At 40.3% G+C, this 20,519-nt stretch overlaps 1 protein-coding gene across 2 annotated transcripts in view; it reads right to left on the bottom strand.

Moving 5' to 3' along the window:
- IPO5 (importin 5) overlaps positions 1–20,519 on the bottom strand; it is a 49,256-nt gene that overhangs the window by 12,142 nt on the left and 16,595 nt on the right. For both annotated transcript variants that reach the window (XM_030922031.1, XM_030922030.1), the window contains exons 7-18: positions 20,348–20,470; positions 20,137–20,257; positions 16,073–16,160; positions 13,096–13,202; positions 10,473–10,597; positions 10,288–10,377; positions 10,024–10,197; positions 6,760–6,978; positions 5,298–5,381; positions 3,434–3,566; positions 3,223–3,344; positions 371–467 (exon numbers count right to left, since the gene is read on the bottom strand). In XM_030922031.1, coding sequence (XP_030777891.1) covers positions 371–467; positions 3,223–3,344; positions 3,434–3,566; positions 5,298–5,381; positions 6,760–6,978; positions 10,024–10,197; positions 10,288–10,377; positions 10,473–10,597; positions 13,096–13,202; positions 16,073–16,160; positions 20,137–20,257; positions 20,348–20,470 — 1,483 coding nt within the window. The remainder of the gene's footprint in view (positions 1–370; positions 468–3,222; positions 3,345–3,433; positions 3,567–5,297; positions 5,382–6,759; positions 6,979–10,023; positions 10,198–10,287; positions 10,378–10,472; positions 10,598–13,095; positions 13,203–16,072; positions 16,161–20,136; positions 20,258–20,347; positions 20,471–20,519) is intronic.

Consider the following 20,519-nt stretch of genomic DNA (forward strand, 5'->3'; position numbering starts at 1 on the left):
TGCACTCCAGCCTAGGTGACAGAGTGAGACACCATCTTTTAAAATAGAAGTCTTATTTTCTTAACGTTTACCAAAAGATATTTGGGGAAAGTAGCAACTATATATAATTGTAATCATTTGCTAATTATTTATCCTTAAATCCTTAAGTGGGCCACAGAAAGCTGACAAACAGAGGATAGCTGACATTTTCTTTTTCATGTTTTGGCACAAGTGGAAACAAAGGCACACGCAGAGGACCGACCTTATCACCTCGAAGTACAGTTAGTGCAAATACAATCATGGTGATGTCTACTTCAGTGAACACTGTCTAATACTCCAAGAAACAACTTTACTAAATCTACACGTTTTGTATTCAAAGGTTGTAGGATATCATCGTGGAAATAAAACTTCAGTAAAGGGACCATCAGTTTGACAACCTGTTCGGTGTACTCCACAAAGCCTTCCTTTAACTCCTTAGCATAGCAAACCTGTAACCAAAGTATTGGGAGGAAATAAAGATTCATGTTAGTTTTCAAGCATTAATATTAACAAACAGCAAAATCATTAAGGACCATAGGAAGTTGTACTTTGACTAGAACTACATTTAAAGCTGCATGTACAACTGTCAAATTAGTCTTCCAACTAAAAGGAGTATGAAAAGGGTCATGAAATGATTGTAGTATTGGTGAGCGACAAAAAGAAAAAGAAAGGAAATTATTGTTGTATATATTGTCTTTCCAAGGCTGGAATCATTCACACTCTATTCAGCAAGTTTTAGCCAATACATCGAACAAAATGTATCACTTATTGAGGAAAAATCATTCTAAAAGATACAACACCCCTCCCCCAACACATCAGTTAACTGTAGCATTTACTTTGTAAATGTGTAGCAAATAGGCTTCTGATATTTTGGGTTTTTTTGTTTTTGTTTTGTTTTGTTTTGTTTTTTTTGAGACGGAGTCTCGCTCTGTCTCTCAGGCTGGAGTGCAGTGGCGCGATCTCCGCTCACTGAAAGCTCCATCGCCTCCCAGGTTCACACCATTCTCCTGCCTCAGCCTCCTGAGAAGCTGGGACTACAGGCGCTTGCCACCACGCCCGGCTAATTTTTTTGTATTTTTAGTAGAGACGGGGTTTCACCATGTTCGCCAGCATGGTCTCGATCTCCTGACCTCGTGATCCGCCCGTCTCGGCCTCCCAAAGTGCTGGGATTACAGGCATAAGCCACCGTGCTCGGCTGGTATTTTGTGTTTTTAAAAAATCATGGCTGGGCATGGTGGCTCATGCTTGTAATCCCAGCACTTTGGGAGGCCGAGGCGGGTAGATCACGAGGTCAGGAGTTCAAGACCAGCCTGGCCAACACAGTGAAACCCCATCTCTACTAAAAATACAAAAATTAGCCAGGCCTGGTGGCGGCCGCCTGTAATGCCAGCTACTTGGGAGGCTGAGGCAGGAGAATCGCTTGAACCCAGGAGGTAGAAGTGGCACTGAGCTGGGATCGTGCCACTATACTCCAGCCTGGGTGACAGTCAGAGGGATCGCAAGGTCAGGCGTTCGAGACCAGCCAGGCCAATGTGATGAAAACCCGCCTCTACTAAAGATACAAAAAATTAGCCAGGCGTGGTGGTGCACGCCTGTAATCCTAGCTACTCAGAAGGCTGAGGTAGGAGAATCGCTTGAACCCAGGAGGCAGAGGTTGCAGTGAGCTGAGGTCAAGCCATTGCACTCCAGCCTGAGCGACAGAGTAAGACTCCGTCTCAAAAAGCAAAAAGAAACCCCAAAAAACCTAATTGTTTCATTCTCTTCTACTACATCTAAAGATTACTCTGTTTTAAGATGTTATTATTTGTATTTGCTCTCCAGTTGAGGGGAAAAAACCCACAAAAATCCAAAGTGTTTATAATTTATAGCTACTAAGTATTGTAGATAACAATAAGAAATATACTTTTAAATGAATTAGAACATGTAATATAAATACAAAATAAAATTGAAGCAACTTTTATTTAGGTTTACTTAACTGCTAAATTTGTAATATACCATAATTTCTAAAATCTAACTTTAAAAATAAGTATTGGCCAGGTGCAGTGGCTCACGCCTGTAATCCTAGCACTTTGGGAGGCCGAGGCAGGCAGACCACCTGACGTCAGGAGTTCAAAACCAGCCTGGCCAAAATGGTGAAACCCCATCTCTACTAAAAATACAAAAAGAAGCCGGCTGTGGTGGCAGGCGCCTGTAATCCCAGCTATTCGGGAGGCTGAGGCAGGAGAATCACTTGAATGCCGGAGGTGGAGGTTGCAGTGAGTCGAGATCATGCCACTGCACTCCAGCCTGGGTGAAAAAGAGAGACTCCATCTCAAAAATAAATAAAATAAGATAAAAATAAAATAAAATAAAGTATTATCCTTCACTTTAAAACGCATGCTCATAAAGAAAACTAGGAACTAAATACACATACGCACACCATAAGCACCATAAGGGATAATAACCGAACATTTTGATTTTCCTGCCGTATTCATTTTTTTACACAACTGAAATCAAGCGTTTTGTTTCACATTAAATAGCATGAACACACTTCTGTTAATTTGTTTAAAAAATATTCCATGGCCACCTACTATAGACTAAGAACAAAACAAACAAAAATCCTTCCCTCGTGTAGCTTATATTCTAAAGTCTTTGTAATGGCTGTATATTTATCATTCATCTTCCCGCTAACAGGAATTTGGGCTATTTGCTGTTTTTTGCCTTTTTTTTTTTTTTTTTTTTAGACGGAGTCTGGCTGTGTTGCCCAGGCTGGAGTACAGTGGCGCGATCTCGGCTCACTGCAAGCTCCGCCTCCCGGGTTCATGCCATTCTCCCGCCTCAGCCTCCGAGTAGCTGGGACTACAGGCGCCCGCCACCACGCCCGGCTAATTTTTTGTATTTTTAGTAGAGACGGGGTTTCACCATGTTAGCCAAGATGGTCTCGATCTCCTGACCTCGTGATCCACCCGCCTCGGCCTCCCAAAGTGCTGGGATTACAGGCTTGAGCCACCGCTCCCGGCCTGTTTTTTGCTATTTAAAACAGCACTGATAACGAAAGGTTTATCCACACGATTTCTTTAAAATGGAAAGAAAACTTTGCTTTTTAAGGAATATATTCCTGGCTCTCCAAAGTAATTTCTTTAGCAGCTATTAAAAGCACTCATATAAAATGTATATAAATGTAAGATGTAAAATAAAAGTTTAGTAAAAATAGTGCTCTCTTACCAACATCTGGCAAGCAGTTGATTTTTCTTCTAGTCCTGCAGTTTTAATACCAAAGCTTTGCTGATCTCCAAGGTTCACAAATTCCCAACCATCATCATCACTCATATTCTCCATGTCTTGGGCTATTAACGGAAAAGAAAACAAATGCATATGACAAATAACAACAAAGAGAGAACTATGACAACCGATAGGTCCTTCTAAAGACACCTACTATCTAAAAGGGCTACTTCGGGCTTAATTGAAGCCGTCTTCATTAAAGGCCCCATAACCACTGGAAGGTACTGCTGAAATTCTTTTCCAAGGATTTTGCACATTCTGGCCCATGCTGAGATCATGTAAGAGATCTGGGGGAAAAATTTAAAATTAAAAAAATAGATTAAAAAGCAATGGGTAAATGTGATAAAGAAAGCCATTTCCTTATTTCATAATGTTTTATTGATATGTTTACAGTACTTAAGCAATAAGAGCATTTCTAAAGGTTATATACTTAAAAGGTTCAGAATCAATAATGAAATCCCTGTGAACTCACCCTACACTGGGATGTGGACAGCAGGTGAGGCAAAAGACAAAGACCAGAACCTTGGGTATTTCTTTCTACTTTCAGTAAGTGATTACAGTTTTCTTTCTTAGCATCTGAATCACCTAAATGAAACTAATCACCTGAACAAAACCAAACATTTTGAAAACTCCCAGTCACAAATTTTTTGAAGGCAGAAATGTATTTTATCTGACTCTGTATCCCTATTGCCTGCCACTCCATTCATTAAACATTTATTAAAACCCAAGAAACAAAACATCCTTTTCCCTTAGCTGTTGTAATTTTCTCGTTAAGTGGCTGAGTATCTTTAAAACACCTCTTCTCCTATTACTTTGTTTACACAGACTTCATCATCTGCAAATTACCTAGAGAATCTGGTTCCATTCACCATCCCTGCAACCTAGAAAGTGATTCTTATCCCGGTATCTGTCATCCACCTACCTATTTATTAAGCATGGACAGACACATGCCCCACCTCTTAATGATTTCATATGTAAAAGTCCACCCACTCTTCAGATAGGTACTGGGTGTTTCTCACATGCCAGGCATTAAACTATATGCTGGCTGATACAAAGGTGAGCAACATGCCTTGTCCTTACCACTCTCCCCATGGCTTACAGTCCCCTCAGCCTCCCTACTGTTGGCAGCCTGCTAAGTATCCCTCCTGCCTGTTATCTCTGTACATACAAAACATACATGTATATTTGTATGTCATTTTGCAAAGAAAGCAAACAACAACAAAACATGCTTTCTCTGCAAAATGATATGTTTTCCTATTTAAACTAATACAGTGTGACTATGTAAAGTCAAAATTTAATTCAACAATTATTTATGGAGTGCCTTGTTATATGTCAGGCGTTGGGAATACCATCAAGATTATGACAAACATTTATGATGTTACTATAACACAGTGCTGGAACTGCCCACCATTGAGACTGAACAGATCAGGAAAATCTTGTAAAGGATGAGAACTGTGAGCAAGCGTTAGCTGGGCGTGTATACCTATGTGTGTATGTACATGTGTCGAGAGGCAGGGGTTCTTCCTAATGAAATGCCTTTGTCTGCTCACAGGCAGAGAGGCAAGCAGTGTGTCCTGAGATTCTTGGGTTCTGTATTTTCTGCCAGGGGAAGGAGATCATGCAGACTTCAAAGGGCTAGGAGACACCTGAATGGAGATGTCTATTACATGCTGGAGAAATGAAACTTCAATTCTGAAGATCTGAAAGTTGCAAGCATACAGAGGAAACTGGAAGCCATGTCTATGAGTGACACTGCTCCATGGGAGTAAGAAGATAAGAGAGCCTTGGACAGAACTCACCAACACCAAAACTTGAGAGTCAGAGAAAGCAAGAGCAACCTACAACAGACTACAAAAAGTGGCTTGAGAAACAAAAGGAAAATCAGTGAAGAATGTCTCTGCTAGTAGGGGTTGACAGAATGTCAAGGAACCTATCACTCCTTTTGTTTTAAATATATTGAACCGTGTGCTGTCCATAACTCATTAGCAGACCAAGGCAAATGCATTAAGACCACTTACCTGAGGATCATCATCTTCCATGTCATTGAAGTCTGTCTGGGTCTTTAACAACAGCTGCATCACATCTGATGCATCCTGCATGAACTAGAGGAAAATATGTAGAGAACACTCATTGCTACCGAATTTGTTTCTTAATTAGCAAAGCGTTGCCAAAAAATCGACAACATTGCCCACACAGGTCATAACCTCCATAGATAAAACTATCATATTGAAAAATTCTTAGCTATATTGTGACAGATTTAGTTCACTTTCTAGAAAAATATATTTTCCACTGAAGGGCAGTGGACTACAGTATAAAGGTACTTCTAACGGCATCAGGTATTAGTCTATGGTTTACGCATTTCAAGCAGTAAAACTGAATTCAAATTCAGAAAAAAAATTTTGGATTGTTTATAGAATTCACTACATGAAACTTTGTCTATGATTTTCACTTAACTCTTTGCAGTTCTGGTAATCTCCATTGTATAGACAGGCAGCGTTTTAAAGAGACAATGAACGCCAGATATACAGAGTATGGGACACACAAGTATTTTATTGGTATAAAACATACCAATGTTTTAGTGGTCAGTGTCTCACAGAAACCAGTTCCAAATATAAATTAATACTGATGCTGGTTTTGAAGAAGGCAAGACAGAGGTTCCCTGATGATAATTCTGAGGGTCAGAACATGAGGGTTCAATGACAGAGAAATTTCTTTTGCATTAGCTTGAACAATTCTGAGATGTTGGCTGAGAAACACACTGGCCAATGGTCCTTGGTAATTATTTTCTGAAGATCTATATGCATAGATTTCTCTCTTAGAGAACACTTGACGCATTTTAGATTAATAGGAAAGCAAGTGACATGTTTCCAAGCACATATTTAAAGGGAACTAACATGGATACTGATTTCCACACACCTCCCACAAGATACAGTGTGTGTGGCGGGGAAAGAAGGAGGCGTCAAGAGTACAGCTGAGCTAAAAAGAAACCTTAATATTAACAATGAAAAGACGGGCTGGGAGCGGGGGCTCACACCCATGAGCTGACTGCTTGAGGTGAGGAGATCAAGGCTAGGCCGACCAACATAGTGAAAGCCCACTTCTACTAAAAACAACAAAAATGAGCTGGGAGAGGTGGCGTGTGCCTGTAATCCCAGCTACTTGGGAGGCTGACGCAGGAGAATTGCTTGAACCTGGGAGGCAGAGGTTGCAGTGAGCCAAGATAGTGCCACTGCACTCCAGTCTGGGCGATAAGAGAGAGACTTGGTCTCAAAAACAAAACAAAACAAAAAACACCAAACCAAACAAACAATGAAAAGATGAAGGCAGGAATTCATTTGTATATAAAACAGGAGCAATGTGAAAGGAGTAAGGAAAAAACCAAACATCCAGAAAACCATTTATCAGAAGGAAAAAATCCCTCTAGTACTCTCAATTTATGCTAAATTTTATAGTAAATTTAACATAATAGAAATTACTTACTTTTTCCTTCCCAACAGCCAGACCAATGAGGCTAATGCATTCAATAGTTTTTCCTCTCAGAAGTCTCAGTTCTTTTTGAACCGCATTCTCAACGATGTGCTTCAGTGATGGCATAAATAAATCATAGTAGGGGACAAATTTTTCTTCTGCAGTATCTGCAACTGACGCAATGGATGTCACAACTTGTTCCAAAACTAACTTGGTGCCTTTCTGAATCAGCTAGAAGGAAGACACACAAATTATTACTTCAAAGGAAAACTGGAAGAAGTATTTAAATTTACAATTACTACTCCCTTCAAGTTCTTGAATGCTTTTCTGAAACAGCAGAATAAGACCACCTCTCCAGAAGCAGAGACTGTAGGTTTTGGAGGAAATTTTTATAAAAAGAATTTATGTTGAACTATTTATGTTTTTTTTCTGTCTTCTGTTAACACAATACCCCTTACTCATTTTTGTCTTGTCTCAAAGCATAGTTAATTCTTGAGTATAGATACGGACTCAAAATTTTTGTGTTCATCAACTTTAATCTTCATACTCATTTTTTTCTTCACTGATTTCCTCTACTTATATTTTGTGCTGTCTTACTATGTCATAAAGAAAATTCCCTCTTTGGCCCCTTCCTTTATCTTCTAACCACCCCCTCCCCAGAAGATCTCAACAAGGAAACTTGCTGCCTTCTCCTGCATCTGTCTTGCTGAAACAGATGAGATGACCTTTTCCTCTGCACCAAAGATCTGGTGTTCTCTGACCCAGCTAGTAACAAATGCTTACTACCTATCTGCTGCTGGGTCTGTCCTGCCACCAGCAATATTTTAAAATAATTCTTCTGTAATCCCAGCACTTTGGGAGGCTGAGGCGGGCGGATCACTTGAGTCAGGAGTTCAAGACCAGCCTGGCCAACATGGTGAAACCCTGTCTCTAAACAAACAAATAAATAAATAAACAAACAAATAAAAATTAGCCAGGTGTGGTGGTACACCCCAGTAATCCCAGTTACTCGGGAAGCAGAGGCAGGAGAATTGCTTGAACTGGGGAGGCAGAGGTTGTAGTGAGCCAAGATTGTGCTATTGCATCCCAGCTGGGCTGACTAGAGCGAGACACCGTCTCAAAAAAAAAAAAAAAAAAAAAAGGAAGCCAGACATGGTGACTCACACCTGTAATCCCAGCACTTTGGGAGTCCCAGGCAGGTGGATGACTTGAGGTCAGGAGTTCAAGAACAGCCTGGCCAACATGGTGAAACCCCGTCTCCACTCAAAAAACAAAAATTAGCCGGGTGTGGTGGTGCATGCCTGTAATCCCAGCTACCTGGGAGGCTGAGGCAGGAGAATCGCTTGAACCTGGGAGACAGAGGTTGCGGTGAGCAGAGATTGCATTACTGCACTCCAGCCTGGGTGAGACTCCATCTCAAAATAAATTAAAGAATAAAATAAAATATTTATTGACTCATATGAACCTGACCCAATTACTACTTCAGATTTTCGTAATTCCCCCCGTCAACTATACCCACACTGTCAGCAGAGTTCTTTACCTTGTGTTACACATTCAACCATGTCTTGAGGAAGTTATCTCACTTCCTGCTTCTGCATCTCAACCTCTGCTCCACGTTTAGTATGGACTGTGCCGCTGGCCTCAGAGGAATGTCTTTCCTCCTCCGCTAGGCTACCTTCTCTTCATACAACTCTTCCTCATGAACACTGTTCTCCTATCATCCCATTCCCAACAATTCCTTCCACTTATCTTTAAAAACCCACATAGTGCCTCACTGCAGGAAGGAAAGGCAGGGGTACGGTACACAGGGCCTCTCACACCACAGCCACCCACCCAAACCTGTAAAGTCACGCTGGATCCATCCATTACTGATTTAACCAACCAACCTATCTGCCTTCAACTTGGTGTCCACCTCAGTCTGCCTTCGGGCACATGCATGTTTCCTTTATCATATTCTTAGTCTGCTGTCATCTGACAGTGAGCACTTGGGCCTTTGTTTATAAGTCCTCTCTCTTTGGCTTCTGAGACATTGCATTTCTCGTTTGTCTTGCTCTCTGACCAATCACCAGTGCTATGCAAACTGTGGTTTGTTAACTATTTGCTACCAGTTCATATTAAATATAGGAATTGAGGGCATTAGACACTTTTACAGCAATTTGAGAGCAGGTTCCTATCTTTTATTTTCTATGCCTTCTGTTCATTTCATTTTTATAACAGTAATCCATTTTCATTGCATTTGACAATAAACTAGGCTAAAATCCTTGCTTTTCACATCTATATCTCTCATGCACTGTGCTGGACTAACATCCTTCAATTGTTTTCCGGTTGCATCCCTTACTTCAGCTGTAACTATAATCATTTTTACTTGGATACTCAAAAATGATCTTGTTACTAAACTTCTGTGTTTCTGTCACTCTGGTTAGAATAGTCAACATTTTAAAATTTATTCTCTTTTATCTTTTTTTTTGAAACACAATTTTGCTCTTGCTGCCCAGGTTGGAGTACAGTGGTGCCACCTCAGCTCATTGCAAGCTCTGCTTCCCGGGTTCAAGTGATTCTCCTGTCTCAGCCTCCCGAGTAGCTGGAATTATAGGCATGTTCCACCACACCCGGCTAATTTTGTATTTTTAGGAGAGATGGGATTTCCCCATGCTGGCCAGGCTGGTCTTGAACTCCTGACCTCAGGTGATCCACCTGCCTCAGCCTCCCAAAGTGCTGGGATTACAGACGTGAGCCACCGTGCCTAGCCCTTTCATCTTTTAAAATTCAAACTGCCAGAAATAAACTGTTAATGCTTCCCATGAAATGTCTTTCAGAATCACCTCTTCCACTATTACTATCTAAGCTCCCTGGACAATGACAGTATGATGGTCTTGCCTTAAATCTTCTCCATTATGTGTATGCCTCAACCAATGCCACTACACTAATTTCTTACCATATGATGATTTCTTGCAGCATTTAAGAACATAGAATGGTTTTTCACACTTTACATAAACCAGAGTTCAAAAATTTCTCTGCCTTATTTTCAGGGTGATCCATATGCTGATTTTACCTGACCTTTAGCTGTATCTTTCCCAATTTCGGTTATCAGCCCACATTTTGGTCAAATCTGAATTTTTCTACTCATCACTCCACAACTCTGAACATCCTCCTTGGTTTTTTTACTTTATATTCTTTATGGTCAGACTGCAAGTCCCTCTTTCTCCAGTTCTTACCCATCAAATCAACCCAAATTAATCTACGAAGAGAAGGCAGCCTATAGATCTTAAAACTTACCTCTTGAAGCTTAAGTACCATAATGGAATGCAGATGTTTCACCAAATTATCCAAGTATGGAATAAGTAGTGACTTGGGACAGTCTTCAGTAAAGTTAATGAGGGCAGCAGCTGCATGGGCCTGTACACGTTGATTGCCTTGGTCTTCCATGGTCTGCAGCAGAGCTGCAATCACCTGTGAAATGAAACCAAGTGGGCATATATGGTGAAATGTCCACCCCTCTTCCTAAAGTCTGATTTGAGTGTCTGAGGACTTGTTACTTACCTTCTCATGAAATTTCTTTTGGAAACCAGGTGCAAAATCTGTAGCCATCTGTCCCACGGCATTACAGGCTGCATACCTCACTCTTGGATGCTGGAAAACGTTCCCTTTCATTAGTAAAAGCAATAAGGTTTCCACATGAAGTTACAACACTAATCATTTTCAATGAAATATTTACTGGTACTTACAGGATCCTGAAGAAAAAGTAAAACAAAATTTACTATCTCATTTAGAATTCCTTCCATTTGCTGGTGGCACCCTTCACCAATGGCAGATAAGGCCATCAATCCTGCATGCCGGTATTTCCAGTCAGCTACAGAAAAAAATTACAGATGCAATACCAATTAGACACTATAAACATGTCATGCTGGTAGAGGGAGACGTAAAAAAGTTCTTATTTGGGAAAAAGTAACAAAATTTTTTTGCAAAGCGTGTATGTATATATAATGTAATATAAAAACATGTATATTTACTTTTTAGAAAAATGAACAGAAAATGTGCCCAACTAGACTACTTGATTCTAAAAGTATGTATCAGGCCAGGCGCGATGGCTCACACCTGTAATCCCAGCACTTTGGGAGGCTGAGGCAGACGGATCACTTAAGGTCAGGAGTTCAAGACCAGCCTGGTCAACATGGTGAAACCTCGTCTCTACTAAATAATACAAAAATGAGCCAGGCGTGGTGGTGGCGGGCACCTGTAATCCCAGATACACGGGAGGCGCAGGTTGCAGTGAGCCAAGACTGAGCCACTACACTCCAGTCTGGGTGACAGGGCGAGACTCTGTCTCAAAACAAAAACAAACAAACAAACAAACTCCTGTATCAATGGTGCGACCTTCATGTCTGCTTTTTAAATCTACTCTATAAAAATATTCACACAAGGTAAGCCAGAATTTCTGTAGAAGAGTGTTTACATTATTATTTGTAATCAATAAAAACAATTAGCATGGAATGGGGATTGTGGAATGTATGTGTCAATTAAAAAAAAAGAGGTAGGCTGTTATGTGGTGATAGGACAAACTGTTGAGCAAAAGCTTAAAAAATATGATGTGTCCATACAGTATATTCACTTTAAAAAGCCTCTCTGTATATGCATAAATGAGGTCAGAGGAAAGTCTCAGAGAGCTATTAACAACGGTTACCTGTGAATATGAATTTAAAACCTTGCAAGTTGGCCGGGCACAGTGGCACACGCCTATAATCCCAGTACTTTCGGAGGCCGATACAGGCAGATCACTTAAGGTCAGGAGTTCAAGACCAGCCTGGCCAACATACTGAAACCCTGTCTCTACTAAAAATACAAAAATTAGGCCGGGTGCAGTGGCTCATGCCTGTAATCCCAGCATTTTGGGAGGCCCAGGTGGGCGGATCACTTGAGGTTAGGAGTTTGAAACCAGCCTGGCCAACATGGAGAAACTCCGTCTCCACTAAAAGTACAAAAATTAGCTGGGTGTGGTGGTATATGCCTGTAATCCCAGCTACTTGGGAGGCTGAGACAGGAGAATTGCTTGAAACTGGGAGGTGAACATTGTAGTGAGCCAAGACTGCACCACTGCACTCCAGCCTGGTTGACAGTGAGATTCTGTCTCAAAAAAAAAAAAAAAAGAAAAGAAATTAGCTGGGTGTGGTGGCATGTGCCTGTAGTCCCAGTTACTCAGGTGGCAAGGGCAGGAGAATCGCTTGAACCCAGAGGGTGGAGGCTGCAGTGAGCTGAGATCACATCACCCTGGGCAATAGAGTAAGACTCCACCAAAAACCAAACAAACCAACAAACTTCTAACTTAAAACTTCTGCATTTTAATTTAAGAAAAGAACACATTAATTTATAATTAAAAAAGACAAATGAAAAATAAAACATATACAATAATCAACTTTGGGATTGAGGATTGATATATATTATAGGTACAAAGGTAACTGACCAAATAGTAGGGAAATATTCACAGAAATAAAAAAGAAGGATGGCCGGGTGTGGTAGCTCATGCCTATAATCCAAGCACTCTGGGAGGCTGAAGCAGGAGGACTGCTTGAGGCCAGGAGTTTGAGACCAGCCTGGGCAACACAGCGAAATCCCGTGTCAACAACAGCAGCAACAGCAATAACAGCAACAGCTGCCCTCCAAGGCAGGTGGGCTTCCACCATCATGTCAGTTAGGGGCAAAAAAAGAAGAAAGAAGTAGTTTCTTTTTTGATAACATTAGATAGAATTTCTTCTTTTAAAAATAAAAGATACCGGATGAAAGAAGATTATATGATTCAAACATTCTAATACTTCACAAAAATTCAAATAATGTCATTTTCAAATTCAAATCTAAATATTTTTGGCAAGGAAGTAAATCTGTACATTTTCTTTGGGATTGACAATTTCATCAGTAAAATAAATGAATTGGGTTAAATATGGATGGTAAAAAGACAAGATTATTATTATTATTATTTTTTGACGGAGTCTTGCTCTGTCGGCCAGGCTGGAGTGCAGTGGTGTGATCTCGGCTCACCGCAACCTCTGCCTCCCGGGCTCACGTCATTCTCCTGCCTCAGCCTCACGAGTAGCTGGGACTACAGGCGCACGCCACCACACCTGGCTAATTTTTTCGTAGTTTTAGTAGAGACAGGGTTTCATCATGTTAGCCAGGATGGTCACAATCTCCTGACCTCGTGTTCTGCCTGCCTTGGCCTCCCAAAGTACTGAGATTACAGGTGTGAGCCACCATGCCTAGCCAAGATTAATTTTTAACAGTCTAAACATATCTTAGAATTTAAGCTTTAGAAAGGGCATAACTTCACTATTTTAGCATTTGAAGGACATAGCTTACGATTTTGAAGCATTTGCATAATGTGTTCCTTGATCATCGGCAGAACGAGCTTTCCACCAAGTCCACAAGCCATTCGGTCTAGAGCACTCTCGCCTGCAACTGCATTGCTAAACAAATACACAAAATTATGTATTCAATATATCTGAAATACAAAATAAATAGTAGACTCTACAGACATACTTCTAATCACATTATTATTAAACTAAGACTGAGAAAGAATTCAAGCTGTCTTTAAATGTGGAATTGAAATTAGGGGTTTAAAAACCCTACAGCTTAGTAAAGAAAAAAAGAGTAATTGCTTTATATCATGATCCACCATAATTTAGAAAGTCATGTCTGAATCTTATTTTTCTTTTCTTTTTTTTATTTTTTGAGACAGAGTCTCACTCTGTCGCCCAGGCTGGAGTGCAGTGGCATGATCTCAGTTCACTGCAAACTCCGCCTCCTGGGTTCACGCCATTCTCCTGCCTCAGCCTCCCGAGTAGCTGGGACTACAGGCGCCCGCCACCACGCCTGGCTAATTTTTTTGTAGTTTTAGTAGAGATGGGGTTTCACCATGTTAGCCAGGACGGTCTTGATCTCCTGACCTCGTGATCCACCCGCCTCAGCCTCCCAAAGTGCTGGGATTACAGGCGTGAGCCACCGTGCCGGGCCTGAATCTTATTTTTCAAGACCACCCTCACCCCCTACTGGCTAAAAATTGTTCTCAGAAACAGCTTCTGACACTTGCAACACTCCAGCAAAAGCAGTGTTGAAAGAGCCTCATGTATTTCATTTCCTAGAAATACAGTCTTCAAACTTGTCAACAAACAGAACACAGAAAACTGAAAAGGGTGCAGAGAATGTATAATTTTCCCCACTGAGTTTATTCACCTTTAAAGGGGTGCAAACTGCACTGCCAGAAACTATGCATAGTTATGTAAACACAATTCTACTGTTTTCTCTGAAAGCTGAAGGAAGTGGGCATAAAAGCATTTGGACTTATCCTGGCTTACAACTGGAAGATCAGTAGTGAATTTCATGTGCATTATCTTTACTGTTTAAAGACAATACTACAAAAATGAAGCTATAAATTATCTTCAGAAGAGGTTTTTAGACTTAAAAAATCTCCCCTTGAAAATATATTTATGCCTTGTTTACTCACAAATTAGAAAATCTTATTCACCTAGTCTAGAAAACAAAGTTTCTTAAACTGTATAAATTTAAGTGCCATTTACAGGGCAAATTAAAGGACAGGTAGCAGCACATTACAGTAACTGAACCAGAAAGGAAATTCGAACTAGCCCTGGTCTTCTCTTCAGCTGTTATCAGGTGATTTCCAGTGAAAGATTACTTTCATATACTTCAAAACAGTATTAAAGCCAGAAATCAGTTATTTTTAATAATGGGATTAAGTCTCAAAAATGCACCATATATTCTAAAGACAAATGTCTTTAATTTTTTTCTTTTATTAACCTATTGGTTTATACTGACTCCAAGTCTTTCGGGCGAATAATTTCAGCTCCTTTTTTTTTGCGACAGAGTCTCACTCTGTGGCCCAGGCTGGGGTGCAATGACGTCATCTCAGCTCACTGCAACCTCCGCCTCCCAGGTTCAAGAGATTCGCCTAGCTCAGCCTCCCGAGTAGCTGGGATTACAGGTGTTTGCCACCAGGCCCGGCTAATTTTTGTATTTTTAGTAGAGATGGGGTTTCAACATGTTGGTCAGGCTGGTCTCGAACTCCTGACCTCATGTGATCTGCCCGCCTCTGCCTACTAGAGTGCTGGGATTACAGGCGCGAGCCACCACACCTGGCCAATGTCAGCTTTTTTAAAGAAAAGGTGGTAGTACAATGCACTGGGAAGAATGAAAGAAACAGTAATTAACCCCAGTACATTAACTGGCTACATAACCTCAGACAAATCACTCAGTCTTCAATCTCCCTTTCTGCATCTGTAATATACCTCTGGGACTACTAATAAAGTTGATTAAAGTAACAGAACTCTGAAGTGCTATGCTTCATATACATTCATTACTACTGCACAGTGAGTATGGATTTTGGTTGACTTTTCCTGTATTCATGGGACTTCCTAAGCTGAAATAAATAAGTACAATAGTAATTCCAGTGTTACTGTCACCCAGTGTGACTTTTAATCTTTTCACCACTGGATCCTGTCTATCCTAAAGTCAAACTACTTTTTACTAGGAAAAAATGATGTGTATCGCAGGGAATTTTGTTGAAACAATTATTTTTTTTTTTGAGACGGAGTCTCGCTCTGTCGCCCAGGCTAGAGTGCAGTGGCCGGATCTCAGCTCACTGCAAGCTCCGCCTTCCGGGTTTACGCCATTCTCTCGCCTCAGCCTCCCGAGTAGCTGGGACTACAGGCGTCTGACACCACGCCCGGCTAGTTTTTTGTATTTTTTTTTAGTAGAGATGGGGTTTCACCGCGTTAGCCAGGATGGTCTCGATCTCCTGACCTAGTGATCCGCCCATCTTGGCCTCCCAAAGTGCTGGGATTACAGGCTTGAGCCACCGCGCCCGGCCCAAAAAAGCTTCTTTATACATGTTTTAAAAGATACTCAAACTGAAAAACAAACAAACAAAAAAAAATCTTGGAAATAATTTAGAGTAAGACAGTTAAAAACACAGCTACTTTATTTGCTGTTTTCATGTCAAACTTTTTTAAAAAAAACTTCCTTGTTTGTTGTTGTAGGTATCTTTCCGTTCCTCATTACAAAATACAACTTTATGTATTAACTATTAAAGTATTTTTATGAACTTTCAACAAACATAAATTTTATTAATATATATTATATATGAAAACTAAAGAAAAAACTATCTATAAAATGTGACACAGCAATACATACAACAACAAGGCAAAGTGCCCCATATTCCAGGCTTAAAAGTTTACCTTCAGGTTACAGGGTGCAATGGTGAAGAGATGGGCCTTGGAGCCCTAGGGCTCTCACTGTCACCCTGGACACTATGTTTGATTACCTGTCAAAATCATCATCTTCTAGTTCATCTGCATTTGCCCAGTCCTCATCTTCTTCCAAATCAACCATCATTGCTAACATCTGAGGAACTAAAGCAAACAATTATTTCATATCTGAAGACTGTGACTTTATTTTACCCGTATCAGTATTTATAAACAAGAATTTTAATATCTCACTTTGCCTCCAAGAGAGTAAGACAGAACAATTATTTGTTCGTGCCCCCAAAACCTGGTTTGTTAAATTTTAACCTTGTCATATTTGCTTTTATCTTTTCTTTAAAAAGTAACATTCATAAGTCAAACCCTCCTATGAAATTCCCAAATCCAATTACAATCTCCCTCCGCCACCAGAGGTAAGAAGCAACATCACAAAACAGATGTTTCACATTCCCCAATTGTTTTTTTCACACTTGAACTACAGATCTATATCTCTATACAAAATTACAGTACTATTTCAAGATTCGATTTTTTATATAATAAATGCTTTTATAATATATGCACCTCGGCAATTTGCTTTTTTCTCAACACATAAGGATTTCAATTTAATTAATAGCATTCCATTACATAAACATACTACCCACTGTCCAGCTGATAAACATTTTAGTTGTTTCCAATTTTTTCCTCCTATAAAATTTGCTTTGATGAGAAAATTACATCTTCTCTTTGACAAGCATGAGTCTAGGCATGAAATCGTTATTACTATCTTCAAATAGTACTAAAAAATTACCAAGCAAGGCCAGGCGCGGTGGCTTATGCCTATAATCCCAGCACTTCAGGAGGCCGAGGCAGGCAGATCACAAGGTCAGGAGATCGAGACCATCCTGGCTAACACGGTGAAACCCCAAATACAAAAAAATTAGCCGGGCATGGTGACGGACGCCTGTAGTCCCAGCTACTTCGGAGGCTGAGGCAGGAGAATGGCATGAACCTGGGAGGTGGAGCTTGCTGTGAGCCAAGATTGCGCCACTGCACTCCAGCCTGGGCGACAGAGTGAGACTCCATCTCAAAAAAAAAAAAAAAAAAATTACCAAACAAGCTGTGCTCTGCACAGCTGTTGCAGAAACTATGTGAAGTTTCAGTGGAGGTCTGTATTATTTCACAAAAATGTATGAAGTGCCCTGTGGCCGGAATAAGCATCCTCTTGGTTCCACATCTTTCATCAACAATTGATATTGTCAAACTTTTGGACGACTTGTATTCCATAATTACACTGGTTTTTATTGAGACTTAGCAGGGTTCATTAGATATCTCAGATCCCTCTTTTTATGAATTTCCTGGCTGGGCCTGCTGGTGCACACCTGTTATCCCAGCACTTTGGGAGGCTGAGGTGGGAGGATCCCTTGAGCCCAGGAGTTCAAGACCAGCCTGGGGAACATGGTAAAACCCTATCTCTACCAAAAAACAAAAATTAGCCAGGTGTGGTAGCACGTGCCTGTAGTCCTAGCTACCTGGGAGGCTGCAGTGAGTTGAGATCACGTCACTGCACTCTAGCCTGGGTGACAGAACGAGACCCCGTCTTAAAGAAAAAAAGCAATGAATTTCCTCTTCTCAGCCTTTGTGTATTCTCTAGATAACAAAACTGTTGATTGTGTGCACTGTAATTATTTTCTTCCAGTCTGTGGCTTTTCAGTTCATTTATATCTGATTGGTCAAAAAACTGTTTTAACATTTACAAATTTGGCAATGTTTACATCAATGGTTTGTGATTCAGTCTTAAAAAAAATCTACTATTAAGCATTACTTGTAAAATGTATCTGTAATATTTAGCTCTTAATTTAATTTTTTTAACTAGTTCTAGTGTGCAAGGTAATATTCAAGTCTTCAGGAGAACCCAAATTATTTTTTTAATAAGCTGTCTGGAGTTGAAATTTTTTCCCCATAGAAACAACCAGTTATATTCTCAACTCATAAGTGGGAGCTGAGCTATGAGGATGCAAAGGCATAATAATGATACAACGGACTTTGCGGACTCAGGGGAAAGGTGGGGAGGGGAGTGAGGGATAAAAGACTAAACACTGGGTACAGCGTACACTGCTCCCGTCATGGGTGCACCAAAATCACAAAAATCACCACTAAACCAAACACCACCTGTTCCCCGTAAACCTATTAAAAAAAAAAAAACAACAAAAAACGAACCAGTTATTCCAGCAACCTTTTTTTTTTTTTTTTTTTTGAGAGAGGGTCTCGCTCTGTCACCCAGGCTGGAGTGCAATGGTGTGATCTTGGCTCACCGCAGCTTTGACCTCTTGGGCTCAAGCAATCCTCCATCTCAGCCTCTTGAGTAGCTGGAATCACAGGCGTGTGCCACCTTGCCTGACTAATTTTTGTATTTTTGGCAGAGACAGGGTTTTGTCATGTTGCCCAGGCTGGTCTCAAACTCAGGAGGTCACGCGATTTGCCCACCTTGACTTTCCAAAGTGCTGGGATTACAGGCCTGAGCCAGTATGCGGGGTCATAAGAACTTTTGATCAATTATCTTTTTAAAAATGGCTTTGTTCCCATGTGAGTGGATCCTCTCCTCCACTCTATCCTTTGTTCTATCCGATCCATTGTCAACACCCACATTATCAATGCATTCTAAATTCAGAGTTGATGGGGCAAGATCTCTCCACTTTATTCGTCAAAATTGTCTTGGCTACTACAGGCCCTATGTTCTTTCAGAAGAATTTCAGGATCATTCTATCATAACCCTAGATTAATTTGAGAACTGATACTTCGTTCTTCTATTAAGTCTTTCAATATGTTATTCAACATTCTCCATATAAGTCTTATATACGTTTTGATTTATTCCCAGTTACAACTCATGCCTATAAAATTTTCTAAGTGATTACTATGTATAACGGAACACTTACAATAAAATGCTCTCATATCTAAGGATCTTGCTTAACCCTTTGATTAGCAGTTTATCTGTTTAGTCTTTAAAATTTTTTGAAGACGATCAACTCATAGCCTACAAAGAAGCAATATTTTTGTTTCTAATTCTTTTTTGTTTTGAGACAAGTTTCGCTCTTGTTGCCCAAGCTGAAGTGCAATGGTGCAATCTGGGATCAATGCAACCTCCGCCTCCTGGGTTCAAGCAATTCTCCTGCCTCAGACACCTGGGTAGCTGGGATTACAGGCACGCACCATCACACCTAGCTCATTTTTTGTGTTTTTAGTAGAGACGGGGTTTTAGCATATTAGCCAGGCTGGTCTCGAACTCCTGACCTACGGTGATGTGCCTGCCTCAGCCTCCCAAAGTGCTGGGATTACAGGCATGAGCCACCGCACCCGTCCATTGTTTCTAATTCTTATTTTTATCTCTTAATGCATCAGCTGGGGAAGTCAGTACAACACGAACAGTGATAAAGGAGATATTTTTCTTGTTCCTGACTTTAATGGGAATGTTTCTAAAATTCCAACCACTACCTCAGTGTAAGACAAAAGGTAGGTACCACTATGAAATAAATCTGGTGATGTATATACCCTCTAAATTAAGTGTTCAAATACTCATTAGCTCATTAAGAAATGGCTAGGCCAGAAAATGATCAGGTTAGTTCTCAAGTCCTTATCCCAGCACAATGAAACTTTAAAGTAGTATTTCCATAGCACAATCGCCATTTAAGTTTCTGCTGCAATGAGGGCCTATAAAACAAAAGCAATGTAATATAGTGAACAGAGCCACGACTAGATGTTAGACCTTGTTCTAATCTTGTCTTCACTGGTAAGTACCACATTATTTTGGTTTGCAGTTCGCTACTGTATATCTATATATCCCTGCTGAATTGTTTCTGACTGTATTAACTGTGCCCAATATTTAACATATAAATGATAGAGTCTGTCACGGTTCACTCTAGAAATGTTATTTTTAACACTAGATTTCAGGGTGCCTGCAAAGTCTTAAAGGCATAACCACAATGTGGGGCTCCATGCTTGCATATATTGAGATGCATTTTCCCAAATTCATCTGATTCTAAAAGGATATTCATTATATTCTCAACAATCTGAGAAATTACACAACCCTCAGCAAATTTATCCAAAAATTTGGCCACATTACACATAAACTATCTGAAGACCGTTGACTTACTAGTCTGTGCAACAATATTGGTATGTTTTCTTAACATAGCAGCTGCAGTCTCGGAGAGGGTGACAATCACTTCAAGGGCAAGCTGGCGTTGCATATTGTTGAGGCTAGTGTCTCCACACAACTACAAAGAAGACATATTTGTATACATTTAATAGTTTAGATTAGTCCCTGCAAATAACAAACAGAACGTTTACTAATGTACTTAATTTACCTTTAGACTTAGCTGTAGAGTTGCTTCCAAGTGAGGACGCAAATACTTTGGAACAGTATCTGCAATCTCAACAAGAGATTTTAGGACAGAATCATCATTCTGGTAGCACGAGTCATTTACAGCCTAGAAAAGATGAAATAGAAAGTCTGTGTTGAAGATTCACTTTATGATG

Source organism: Rhinopithecus roxellana, chromosome 18, assembly GCF_007565055.1.
Source record: "Rhinopithecus roxellana isolate Shanxi Qingling chromosome 18, ASM756505v1, whole genome shotgun sequence".
NCBI classification, from domain to species: Eukaryota; Metazoa; Chordata; class Mammalia; order Primates; family Cercopithecidae; genus Rhinopithecus; species Rhinopithecus roxellana.